The sequence below is a fragment of the Vicia villosa genome, unplaced genomic scaffold (genome assembly GCF_029867415.1).
Source record: "Vicia villosa cultivar HV-30 ecotype Madison, WI unplaced genomic scaffold, Vvil1.0 ctg.000077F_1_1, whole genome shotgun sequence".
Classification (NCBI taxonomy): Eukaryota; Viridiplantae; Streptophyta; class Magnoliopsida; order Fabales; family Fabaceae; genus Vicia; species Vicia villosa.
This window is the reverse complement of record NW_026705001.1, coordinates 495,175-508,857: the sequence shown is the minus strand read 5'-3', so window position 1 is coordinate 508,857 and position 13,683 is coordinate 495,175. Positions and strand designations below refer to the sequence as shown.

General features: G+C 32.3%; 2 protein-coding genes across 2 annotated transcripts; both read right to left on the bottom strand.

The window, feature by feature from the left end:
* Window positions 1-4,205: 4,205 nt before the first annotated feature.
* Window positions 4,206-7,731, bottom strand: LOC131623649 (alpha-L-arabinofuranosidase 2-like). Its single transcript, XM_058894655.1, has 15 exons — window positions 7,564-7,731; window positions 7,412-7,466; window positions 7,013-7,218; window positions 6,799-6,920; window positions 6,527-6,680; window positions 6,304-6,373; window positions 6,028-6,173; window positions 5,849-5,947; window positions 5,506-5,769; window positions 5,327-5,398; window positions 5,134-5,237; window positions 4,938-4,994; window positions 4,642-4,837; window positions 4,409-4,552; window positions 4,206-4,301 (listed from the first exon to the last, which is right to left on the bottom strand). The coding sequence occupies exons 1-15, from the start codon at window positions 7,729-7,731 to the stop codon at window positions 4,206-4,208; spliced, it is 1,953 nt and encodes a 650-aa protein (XP_058750638.1).
* A 4,881-nt stretch (window positions 7,732-12,612) lies between these two features.
* LOC131623743 (uncharacterized) lies at window positions 12,613-13,090 on the bottom strand. The gene is made up of 2 exons (XM_058894766.1): window positions 12,950-13,090; window positions 12,613-12,876 (listed from the first exon to the last, which is right to left on the bottom strand). The coding sequence occupies exons 1-2, from the start codon at window positions 13,088-13,090 to the stop codon at window positions 12,613-12,615; spliced, it is 405 nt and encodes a 134-aa protein (XP_058750749.1).
* Window positions 13,091-13,683: the final 593 nt, after the last annotated feature.

Genomic DNA, 13,683 nt, shown 5'->3' with positions numbered 1-13,683 from the left:
TGAACTCTAACTTTCCATGGTAGGCGCGCGTTCTGATCCTTATGATCTGGCTTCAGTGGAGATCCATTGGCCAGGATTGAGAGCGCACCACAGGCATGCATGCGATGAAGGCACTGGATATGTGAACAACCAAATAGATTCAATTGTTAAAAAATAGAGTGTCAAGGGTAGGGTTCGAACCTAGGCCCTTACACTCAATGTCAAAACGCACACGTACCAACTGGGCCTGCTGCAGTTGGTGACATACATTTGCAATGGTTTTAATATATTGCATGCCTCGCCATGAAATGTTTTTTAGTTCCGACCATCTTCATATTCTTCGGCGAGGGAAGGTTTTTTGAAACCTGCAAAAATCAACATAAAACAATACGAAAACAACCCAAATTAACTAACTTGCATGGTTCAAATCCAATGGTAGTATTAGTTTGGTCTAAAACGGCTTGTAACCATGGATACAGTGCCTTACAACCTTAAAACCCTAACAATGGCAGAATACGATTTAGAGCTTAAAGCTCATATGTGATGTACTGGACCTGCTCTAATTAACCCCAGGAACACGTTAGTATAGTTAGTTCATGTTAAAACACAACAATAATAAAAATACAAAAAATATCAACATGGATGAAGATGGTGATCATTGTATGTTCATCCTGAATGTTTCAAATCGTGTCTTTTAATCAGTACTTACTCTTTGATACCTCAGGAAGAGATTAGGATGATTAGTTTGGATTGAAAGTGGTTGTATTGAGAAAAAATTCTTGCCCTAGTTTTCTTGATTTTTGAGAGAATGGTTATGGTGGCTGGAGCTAGGGTTTCGTGGTGCTCTTGGTCTGATGAGCTTGTGTACTTATAAGGGAAGGAATGAGGGTAGCAAGTTTGGGAAGAAATTATTTGTTTGATTGAAAAAATTTGATTTGATTTCTTGCACAAAAACTTTCTTTTTAAGTTCCAATGTATTTCCATGCTTTCTTCCATGTTTTTATGACTCTTTTGATTACTTTTGATTGATAAAATATTTGGAACATTTATCTCATAATCGTTTTCCATTCAAATTGTGATTTTATTTGATTTATTTTGATTTAAAATGAATAAATTCAAATATAAATGAAATAAAATCAAGAAATAAGTAATAATTGGTTCATGGGCTTATTATAAGCTTGTATCCACGTGGGTAACTCAAAATTATAGGCCCAATACACAAAAGATCAAAATTCACCAATTAGGGTTCCATGCCTTTCTTGAATTTTTCCCAACTTCTATCAACCATAACTCACTCAATTTTTATCATATGGAGATGATATTTTACTTTTTGGAAAACTCAAGATGTATACTACAACCCCCTTTGGAACATTTTTTTGCATTTGGAGAATTTATTTTGGTGATATTGGCTCTGACAAAAATGGCTTTTTGTTGACTTCTAGAAGGACCTGTAATGTTTTGGCTCCTATATTTTAATTGAAGCATATCTTGAACTTGGGCCTAACATCGAAGTTGTAGAGGATTGAATTTCCTTGAGAATGAGCCTTTGGTTGGGAAAAAATTGATGAATAATGGGAAAGTTATGCTTGGTCAAAGTTCAGTTGAATTCTCCTTAAGAAAAACCCTAATTTAGTAACTTTGACTTTTGATGAATTTTGAGATTTTCTTGGTGAATCATGATCAACCCTTGATCAAATGATGGATATGATTGCAAATGATTTATGTTGATCAAAAATCTTGAAGTTTGACTGTATATTGACCATAGTTGACTTTTGACCTAATACAATCGTCTGTTGACCATTTGAGCAATTTACTGCATTGTGAGGCTTAAAACTTGGCATGTAGATACTTTGAGACATATGGGATACTATGAAGTACAATTGAGGTCTTATAAGTCCTATCTTCTTGAAGAAATCAAAACCCTAGTCTGAGTTCTATTGCCTAGAAGGATTGTAGGTATGCCTAATCCTTGTACAATCTTGAGCAATTGGAAATCCTATGAGCTTGAGGAGACTTCTTGAACTAAATTGTCTTGAGTATGTGAGGGAAAATTTGAGGGTACAACACGGGCCTTTGAATTAGTTTCAGGTAAGTTGACGGGAATCAATTCTAGCAACTCTTTCTTGAAAGCCGCTTCTGTTTTTCTAACTTGCTAGGTGGAAGATAATAATTTCTATTTTCTAGGTATTCCCATTGGGTTTAATACAAAGAAGGAGTAGACTTGGAAACCTCTTTTGAATAAGATGAAGAATCGGTTGGCGGGTAGGAAGAACTGTTTCCTCAACTTGGGTGGTAGAATTACTCTCTTAAAGTTGATTTTAAGTTCTCTAACAATATTCACTATGTATTTCTACAAAATATTGGTGAAGGTTGTTAAGGAGTTTACTAGGATCCAAAGTAACTTCTTATGGGGAGGAGCGGAGGAAAAGAGGAAGATTCATTAGGTGAATTGGAAGGAGGTTAATTTACCATTTGAGAAAGGGGGTTAGGAGTAAAAAACTTAGTGGAGTTTAACTTAGCCCTTTTAAATAAATGGAGATGGAGAATTCTACAAGATTATGACTCCCTTTGGTATAACATTTTGAAATCTTGCTACGGAGATTTATCTATTCAAGTCATCAATGGAGGAGTAGCCAACAAAGTTTCTTCCTCTTCTTGCTCATCTTGGTGGATATTATTAGGATTGGAATTTTTTTAATCAGAACCCTATTGTTGCAAAAAGTAGGATTATCATTCACAATGACTTCAATACTCCTTTTTGGAAAGCTAAATGGATTGAGGAAATTATTTTGAAGGAGGTTTATTCGGATTCGTTCTTGGCCTATTCTTTTAAAGGTGTTTCGGTTGCGGGAATGAGGGGTTGGAATGAAGGGGAATGAAGGGGAGTGGAGTTGGGGAGATTTTGGATTATGCACGGTAGTGTCTAATAATTCAGATCTCTTGCCCAATATTTTTATCTTTTAGGGATCGGTTAGAGGAGTTTGGAAGATTGACAGAAGGTAAAGATTTGGTTGAGTGGTCCTTTAACTCAGAGGATGGGTTTTCAGTAGCTTCGTGTTATGCTTAATATGCTAGTTTTCGTCTTCCTTTTGGACCTCCTAATAGGTTTGACGATGCTTTAGGACTAGTTTGAAAAGCAGATGTGCCTTTCAAGATAAAGGCTTTTAGTTGGAGACTTCTTATTAATAGACTTCCAGCAAAGGACCTTTTGGTGTATAGAGATATTTCTTTTCTTTTAAATACCTTAAAGTGTGATTTTTGTAATATAGATATGGAAAACCGGGATCATTCTTTCTTTAATTGTAAAGTGACTAAAGAAAGTTTGTGGGGAGATAGCTAATTGGGTTGGTAAACCGGATACGGAGGAGGAAGAGTGCATTTCAAATTTTATGGCTTGGCACTCGTTTTGTCGTGTTTAAAAGATTAAAGAGAGAAAGTTAGGAGTGCTTTGGCTTACCATATCATGGATCATTTGGTTGTTAAGGAATGTGATTTATTTTCGAAATGAAGATTGGAATATTAACAACATCGTGTGGAATTAAAACTTTAGTTTGGAAATAGTCTTTTTGTAGGGAAATTACACACTCTAATTGTAACTTTAACGAGTTTAGCAAAGACCATTTGTTACACCTTTCGTAATTCGAAATAGTTTGTAATTTCTTTTTTTTCCAAATTAATTTGTTTCTCAGTGTAAACAGATTGAAAAACCCTTAATTCTCTCATATTTATATTCTTGCTTAAAATAAACACTTAATCTAGCTTTTATATTGAATTTTGTTCAATTTTCGAATACATGATTTGGTGAGACTTCTACAATCCTTTATAGAACAATATTTCATAGAAGTTGAGTACTATTTTCCACTTACTTTAAACGTGTTTTTTTATAAGGATTGGAGTAATCTTTTGTACTTCCATTAATAAAATCATTATGTTTATAAAAAAACTTTTAAATTTTTCTAACTATTCTTTTATATAGGAAAATTTATAGGTTTAAAGATGACTCCTATCTCTTAAATGTGTTGTTTTTAGTTGTATCAATTTTTTTCTTAACTATTCTTTTTCATATTAAAATTTAAATATGAATAGAAACAGAAATGTATATGGATGGTAAAGAAAAATACTCTATCAATAGAAATAAAAACATATATTTCTTCCATTAATTGATTCTATGCAACATTTTATCATTCTTCCAACAGCAACAAAAAAAAACATTCCACTATATTGTTCTAAATTAATAAATCAAGTGATGTAACTGAATAAGGAGGAAGTCCAACAGTCATGTCATTGCTCGCATTATAAAGTGGAGTTCTTTTAGGCACAACCTGCCCATATACAACATGAAACAAAATCATATATTGCAATTATTTAAAAAAAATAGTTTCTTATTTGAAAAAAATAAAAACATATTTTGTTTAAAAATAGAGTATACCTTTGTAGGTTCTGCGAAAGAATTCTCATCGGTTCTATTGGAGGATGTAAGCACCGTCATTGAAGAACCATATTGTTGCACTTTTGATTCTAAGCCATTAATTAAAATATTGAAATTCTGTGTCACATTTTCAAAATTCACTGCCTGCAAAAGTTAATAATTCCAATATTAATAAATTTCTAATTAAGTAAAAACATTAGTATTTATATTTATTTTAATTAAGTTGTTTTTACCTTCACTTTTAAATAATTCTTCCCATCTCGAGAACTATTATACTGAATAGCAGATGCAACAATTGAGCTAGTAGAATTTTGAAGAACTGAATTAAGAAAGGTTGCTCCACTAGAATCAATAAAAAAATGTTGGAGCCAATAACTTGGAGTTCCATAACTCTCATAAGAGTTAAATACAATTGCATCTGGTATCCAACTGTTTAATATATAGAAAAGAAATTAAATATATAGTATATATAAAATAAATAAAAATAAAAAGTAAGAAAAAAATAAATTGTGAGATATCAGAAAATTACTATCTGTCATTTGTGTTTACAAGGAGGGGTGCATAGGCAACCATACTGACGAGATCACTGTAAAAAAATTGAAAAATAATTGAAAACTTAACTCAAAATAACACAATTTTATAATTTAAATTTAATAAAATATCATATTATTGCAGAAAAATTCGACTATAAAAAATTGATGGAATAGTATATAATATAACCTAACCTATTTTTTTCAAGTCCAATAAGAAATGCAGCCTCTCCCACAGCTCCATAAAGGCTTCCATTGCCTGCATCTTCTTTCCAAACAGCATACTCACTAACAAATGCCTATAACATGTAATTAATAAAACATGAGCAAAGTTCTCTATCAATAAACAATTATTTCTATAAATAAATCAAAAAAAAAAAAATCAAACCTTTGGTCCGGATCGTGATGCATTATCAAACCTGGTAGATTGGTTAAACATGTCCGATGAATTTGTATAAATCTAATAATTGAACAAAATTGTATAACATGTAAGTCACTTAATAATAAGAAATAATACTTTTTAAAACTGAAAAATAAATAAATAAATAAATAAAATAATATTATTACATGAAAATCATAAAGATCTGCGGAATGATTAAGTGGTTGTTGAGAGCCGTCGCAATTTGAGATAATTTGAATATCTGGATAATTTTGTTTTATAGCTTTGTAAAACATAAGATAATTTTCTTGATAATTATATTTACCACAATCTTCATTTCCAACAGCAACATATCTTAAATCAAATGGGTTTGGATGTCCCATGGAAGCTCTAAGAGAACCCCATTTTGATTGAGGGGAACCTCTAGCAAACTCAATACCATCTAGAGCTTCCTATTAACAATAAAATAATTAATTAATAAAATTATAAATACAAATTAAATACTAAAAATTATTATTAAGAAAATTATACCTGCACAAATGGGGAAATTGCAGATGTATTAACTTCATCATGATGACTAATACCATTATTAAACACCCATATTGGAAATGCACCGAGATCTTCTGATAACTGTTTTGTAAACAAAATGATTAATATTTTTTTAATTTGGAAAGAAAAATATAATATTTTAAAAAAGTAAAAAATAATACTTGAAGCCCCTCAAAATAACCAAATCCATCATCAGTCCAATACTTCCACACATCACCATAGTGGCCAGGTCTCTCTTCCCATGCTCCAACTGTTTCTTTCCACCTAAAAGCATTTCTCAAATAATCTCCTTCAACAAAACATCCGCCTATAACAAATAATCAAAATTTAGGGATACATTTTTTTATTAATTAAAATAATATTAATGATTATTTTACTATATCAATTTCTACATAATTTAAAGTTACAAAAATTTAGCTATTATTATTTTATCATACCTGGAAATCTAAAAAATTTTGGCTTCAAATTCACCAACATTTCAAACAGATCTCTTCGAAAACCGTGACCCTATTCCAAATATTAATAAAATAATTTTGTTTTAAAAAATAATTATTAATATAAATATTATTTTTAATATATATATATATATATATATATATATATATATATATATATATATATATATATATATATATAGATATAAAGTTTTATGTATATTACCTTATATGTATCTAAAGGCATGACTGAGACTTGATCTAACCATATTGATCCTTTATTGGTTGTTGTTATTTGAAGATTTGATTTGTGATTAGTACTATTGGCTTCAAGAATTGTCTCCATTCTATTCCACTTTGTAACATTAACTCCAGAAGCTCTGATATTCATTCAGAAATAACTCATTAATTAGTTTAATTTAGTTTGATAATAATAATAAAGAATAGTAACGTACAAGATGTTGTTCGAAAAATAACTAGAAATAGAATTATCATCACCTTATATTGGTTGATGCTAATTTGACACCATCATCAGATCCAACAAATGAAACTTGTAAATCAATTGGACCAAGTAATCTAACATAGAACACTATTTTATATTTCTTTCCTTCCTCAATATTCTGTTTTTGAAATAAACATTATAGAAAATTATTACAAAATAGTTAAATTTTTTTAATAGGATAAATAAAACATTGTATTAATTAATACTGACCATTCCCCAAAAACCTGGATTGGAGATACCAACACCATCAGATGGACAAGATTGTCCATCACAATAAACATCCATACGTAAAGCAACTTTATTACGCTCAAAACAAGAAGAAAGCTCAGTTGATACATTAATGGATAATTGATTTTCTCCAATAACCGACCAAGGAAAAATATTTGAAGGTACATTTGAACCTCCTGCTTCAAAACCTGAAACATTAAATTCAAGAACAAATATTAAATGAAGATTAAATCATTAACATAAAAATTTTAAATTTATGAAATTTCAACACCGCCGTTTTAAAGATGTGCAAGACAAACCATTGCATATGGCTAAAAATCTAACACTGTGAATAATCAACGCAAGGTTTCTAAAAACTTAAGACGATCCCAAATCTCATACCTCTATTATCCACAAGTTCTGCCCAAATTCCTCCAGCTGCAGCATGATTAATCTCCTGAAAAATACGTATTAAATAAATTAAAGTATTATATGATTTCATTTCACTAATACAATACATTGTATGTAATCTTAATAGTAAAACTGTAGTTTACTTCAAACATTGCTCCAAAGAATGTGTGTGGAATAGGTCTTCTAAAACTAGCATCAATAACTAGTTTTGTTGTATTCTGACTATCATTAGCATCAGCGTGACATTCAGAAATGATCAAACACAAAATTAGAAAGAAAAGAAAACAAGTGAAAGAATGTGGGAAAGTCATTTTGTTAATGTATTTTGTGTAATCATTTTCACTCATATTTATAGAGCAACAACAAGACTATTGAAGATGATGATGATGATAAGGATGTGATGAGTTGTCAACAACATAAGCTATAGTTATGTTGTTTGTATTTTTTAATTAAATTATGAATATATTTCTAAATTTAGTTTTGATTTTAATTCATAACCTGAATTATCTTATTCCTTTATGAAACTAAGTTGATGTTTATTATTAATGTCATTAAGAAAAGATGCTTATTATTATTATTATTATTTATTTGATTGCATGGTTATTATTATTATTAATATTATTATTATTATTATTATAAATAAAAATGGAGAAGAAACTAATAATCAAATAGGAAAATTTGAGAGAATAGTAACTTAAAATCAAATCATTTTAGTAGTATTGATTTTTTATCAATACATTTATAATCCAAACATCTGAGAGATTACTTTAATAAATGTCTCTTTAAAAAATAGAATTAATGACCCAAATTAATTTTTTTGTAAAAAAAATCTTATGTAGTGACATGTAAAATGTATGAATGATATCTTTGACATTGATGTTGTATCAAAATATATCAAGAACTATTGGTACAAATCGATAATTGTACAATTTTGTGAGGACATAATTAATATATACTTTTAAAGTTGGATTAAATGGACTCAAATAAAAACTCACTTCAGATTAATTGTTAAATATATCCAATCATATCTCACATTAATGTGTTACTAAAAAATAAAATCCTTCCTTAATTTAATTTAATTCAGATCCAAATTTACAACTAATTCGTTGTTATTTATTTATTTATGAACAAACACTCGACCATGTTTAGTTGTCGAAGTGAGTGTTTCGTAGGTTAAAGGTTGTACTAAAACTAGAAAGGACAGTAATCTCATTATGGTGTTGGTGGATATATTATTTTTAATTTCAAATTTTATCCAAATACTTGATCTTTTTTTTAATAAGCAATAAATATATTAAACTAGAGAACCCAGGGTCTCAAAACAAGATTAAAAAAAGCACAGATTGAGTACCGAAATACTTGATATTATATTTGTTTATGAAACAATTTGTTTTGAATTAACTTTCTGGTTTTATTTTTTACTATTTTTTATGGGTTAAATATATAACCCCTGTAATGTTAGCGATTTTCCATTTTAGACTCTGGTAATATTTTTTTTAATCGCCCCCTTAAGTTTTGTAGATTCCCTCACTGGACTCCCCTGTTGGCCAGATGTCATGGAATCTTTTGCCACACTTGCCACAAAATCATTTTAATACACACGTGTATTTCTTTTTTATTTAATGTTTGATTAGTGGGTATATTACATTTTTGTTTCTCTCAAATACCCCCTTATCACATTTAGGGTTTTCATCACTGAGAGAACAATGGCGAAGAAGAGCAAGAAAAATCACAGTCCGAGCAATGTTCAGGAAGAAGCTCACACGAAATCTCAGGAAGAAGCTCAAGCGAAATCTCAGGAATCAGAGCATTTCAATGTGACGTTTCACCATGGTGGGGAGTTCGCGAGGGTTGCTCACGAAGAAATCATCTACAGAGGAGGTGTTGATACAACCATTACAGGTATGCACATAGCTAGCTGGGGATGGGATAATATTGTAAAATTAGTTACTAGGTTGGGGTATAACGAGTGTAGTTTTAGGGTTTGGGCAAAGATATTAGATATCCAAGAAGGGTTTATCTTGATTAGAAAGGACGATGATGCAGTAGATTTTGCCATGTATTTTAGCTCACTGAACATCACAGGAGATTTGTATGTGGAACACACTAAGGGTATGGAATTTGATCGTAGTGATAGGGAACCAAAATGTGTGAATGAGGAAAAGGAGGTGGATGAGTTGGAAGATGAAAATGTTGAGGGACTGGATGATAGTGAAGATGAGAGAGCAACCGGTCTTGCCGATGGTTTTGATGAAAAATAGATGTTACTGTGCCTTTAAATGTAGATGACAGTCTTTGTGGGCTTTTAGTTCAGCCCAATAAGAGCATGGATGAGGATGACCAGTATCAAAGTGATGAATTGAATAGTGACGATCCAGATGACTCTTGTGATGAAGATAAGCCCAAGTATGACAAGTTTATCAAAGAGCACTTAAACAAAGACTTTAAGTTCAAGTGGGGCATGGAATTTAATTTCCTCAATGATTTTCGAGAGGCTATTAGGGAGTGGTCAGTGCTTAATGAGAGAGAGATAACTTTTGTAAAAAATGGGGCCCACAAGGTAAGGGTAATTTGTAAGTCCAAGTGTGGTTTTTTAGTCTTATGTTCCAAGGTTGGCCACCAACAGACTTTTGCTATTAAACACTTGTAGACAAACATACATGTGCTAGGGGTTTGAACAAAAAGTCTGCAAGTTCTAGGTGGGTGGCTAAGCATGTGGTAAAGAGGATGCAAAGCTGTGAATCTATCAGAATTAGAGATATTATGCAAGATATTAGGCAGAACTTTTCAGTTGGTATCACTGTAGCAAGAGCATGGATGGCCAAGTTAATTGCTAAGAGGATTATTGAAGGAGATGTTGATAATCAGTATGCCTCTATATGGAGGTATGCAGCTGAATTAACTAGAGTGAATATAGGGAATACAGCTAAAATCAATTTTGTCAGACCTTGTCCTACCATTCAACCTAGGTTTGGGTCATTCTATTTCTGTTTTGATGGATGTAAGAAAGGTTTTACAAATGGATGCAGACCATTTGTGGGGGTGGATGGATGTCATTTGAAAACAAAATATGGGGGACAGTTACTTATTGTTGTGGGAAGAGATGCAAATGATCAATACTTTCCACTAGCCTTTGGACTTGTTGAAAATGAAACCAAGGAAAGTTGGAGATGGTTCATCCAACTGCTGCTGGAAGACATTGGACAAGAAAGGAGATATGTATTTATCTCTGATCAGCAAAAGTTATGAATACTTTCCTTATCATGTTTATCACATTTTAATCAAAAGTTTTTGTTATTGTAATTAATCATATGCTACAATTGTTAGGGACTTGTGGCTGTGTTTGATGAGTTATCAAACAGGATTGAGCATAGATTGTGTCTTAGACACTTGTATGCCAATTTCAAAAAAAGATTTGGAGGTGGAGCCCTAATTATGGATTTGATGATGGGGGCAGCCAAAGCCACATATTACCAGGCTTGGGTCTTAAAAATGAATGAGCTCAAATGTGTGGATCCTAATGCTTGGAGTTGGATCATTGCAGTTCCACCAAAGAGTTGGTGTAAGCATGCCTTTACCATTTTTCCAAAATGTAATGTGTTAATGAATAACATATTCGAGTCATTTAATGCTACCATTTTAGTTGCTAGGTATAAGCCTATTTTAACTATGTGTGAATGGATAAGAAAGTATTTGATGAATAGGATAGAAACTTCTGTAGCTAAGTTAGAAAAATGGCCACATCAAGTTATGCCTATCCCTAGAAAGAGGCTTGATAATGAAGTTTTTCACAGTGGCCATTGGTTGCCTACATGGTCTATGGCGGGAACTTTCCAGGTTACACATACCTACAACAACCATGAGTTTATTGTTGACATCTCTAAAAGGTCCCGTAGTTGCATTTTTTGGGAATTAGTGGGAATTTCTTGTAGGCATGTTGTGGCAGCCTTGAGCTATAGAAAACAGGACCCATGTGAATTTGTAGATGAATGCTACTCAAGAGACAAGTATGCAGAATGCTATGGCTATGTTGTAAGTCCAATCAATGGACAGGAAATGTGGCATGAGGTATACATTGACCCCCCCTCTGCCTCCTGCATACAAGAATGCTCCTGGAAGACCTAGGAAAATAAGGATCAGAGAAAGTGGATAAGAAGGTGCAAGGAAGAGAAGGGCAGGGGTAGCATACAAGTGCACAAAGTGTGATAAATTTGGTCATAATTCTTTGACATGTAAGGAAAAGACACAAGATCCTAATGCTCTTAAGAGAAAGGTAACCTATTTTTCACATCTTTACATTTGTTTACATTTGATTTGTTATCTCATCTTTACATTTGTTTACTTAATAAGCAGACGAAAGCCAAAGTAGCATCTAAGTGTGGACCAAGTGGTGTCCATTCCGATGATCACACTGATGGTGGAAATGATGGCCAAAATCAAGAAGGTGTTATTTCTGGAGAAACTGCTACCCCAACTGGTGATGCACAAACTAACTTGAATGCTGCAACTGAACTTGGAACTGAAACTGGTGATGCATAAACTGACTTGAATGCCGCAACTGAACTTAGAACTGAAACTGGTGATGACAAAGGTGATAGACTTGATGCTGAAACTATCCCAACTGCAGTTAGTCAATCTGGGTCATGTGTGGTTGATTCATATAAGGAGGAAAATCCAACCAAACCACCTATCAAAAGGAGGAAAAGTGAGAGAATCAAACTTTTTTGGTTCAAAAAACCCATCACAGGGCAAGGTTCAGAAGACCAACCAATAGTGCTGCCAGAAATTGAAGAAAAAGTTTTACCCAAGGACTCAAAACTTGGAGTTTCAACTAGGAACATGAAGACATGGAAGACAAGGAAGATGAGAGATTAAATGAATGTTATGTATCTCCTTATGCACCATAGTGTGCTTCTTTTGTAATGAATGTTATGTATTAGCATCTGAATGTATCTGAATGTTATGCACCATAGTGTGCTTGTTATCTTCATTTAACTGTTATAAGCTCCATATGTACTTGTAAAAGTAAATCAAATATCAGAACTTAACTTATAACAATCATATTTCCATATTGAAAGCCATTACAATATTCAAAGAACATGCCAATTATAAACTAACACCACTAGAATTGCATCACACTGTAAGCAATTGGATACAACCTTTGGATTACATATGATAAACCAACTCTATACCTATACTAACTTAATTAAAGCGGAAAACATAATCCAAGACAGGCCAATTATAACCATCAACCAGAAATTTTTCCTCTCATTCGCAATCTTTCTCTTTTGTTTTTCCATTTTCTTGTGCATTCTAGCTCTGCATTCCATCTCGTCCACGATCTCATTAGCCAATTCTCTCAAGTATTTCTTCTCTCCATCACACTGCAAGCATCTGGATGGATTAGGGTCTTTTCCTTTGATCAAATCATCCCACAAGAACAAACCACACTTATCCTGCATCCCAATCGTATCATCCATTAACACATATAACACATAACACAAACAAATTATTCGAAAATCAACTAACCATCATGTTCTTGCATTTCCAGAATTTCTTTCCTGGATTATCAATTGACTTGGACACCCACATCTTCATTGGCATATTGCACCCACATTTTGGTAAACCAACTCCGTAATCATTCGTGGAAGAGGACTTGCTACCACCCATTCGTTGCAGCTTATCACCTGATGTATGGAACGATATGGAAGAGGGTTGAAGAAGACGAAGGTGAAGTTGAAGGTTGAAGAAGAAGGAAATGAAGAAGAAGGTTGTAGGTTGAGCAAGAAGTTGGAGGTTGAAGAAGAAGGCAACGAAGAAGGAAACGCGATTGGGGAGGAAATCTGGAAGGATTGGGGCTCATATAACCCTAATTATGCCATGCTGGAAATTCAATAACATAACAATTTAATGAAAATACCATGCGTGCAATTACAACTAAAGATTCCATGCCACATGACCAGAAGGGGGCAACAATGAGAGAATCAACATAAGTTAAGGGTGCGATTAATTTTTTTATAGGGGGCTATATGGAAACTCGCTAACATTACAGAGAGAGTTTTATATATTTAACCATATTTTTTAATAGGATACAACATAAATTCTTATAAATTGGATTAAATTTAATTAAAATAATGTAATACACTATGGATTTCAATTATAATCAAACCTATTCAATTCCAAAATGGGTGACAATTTAGTAAAAAAAATGTTGTTTAATTTTTTTTAATATAACATTAATTTTATTTATTTATTTGTACTTC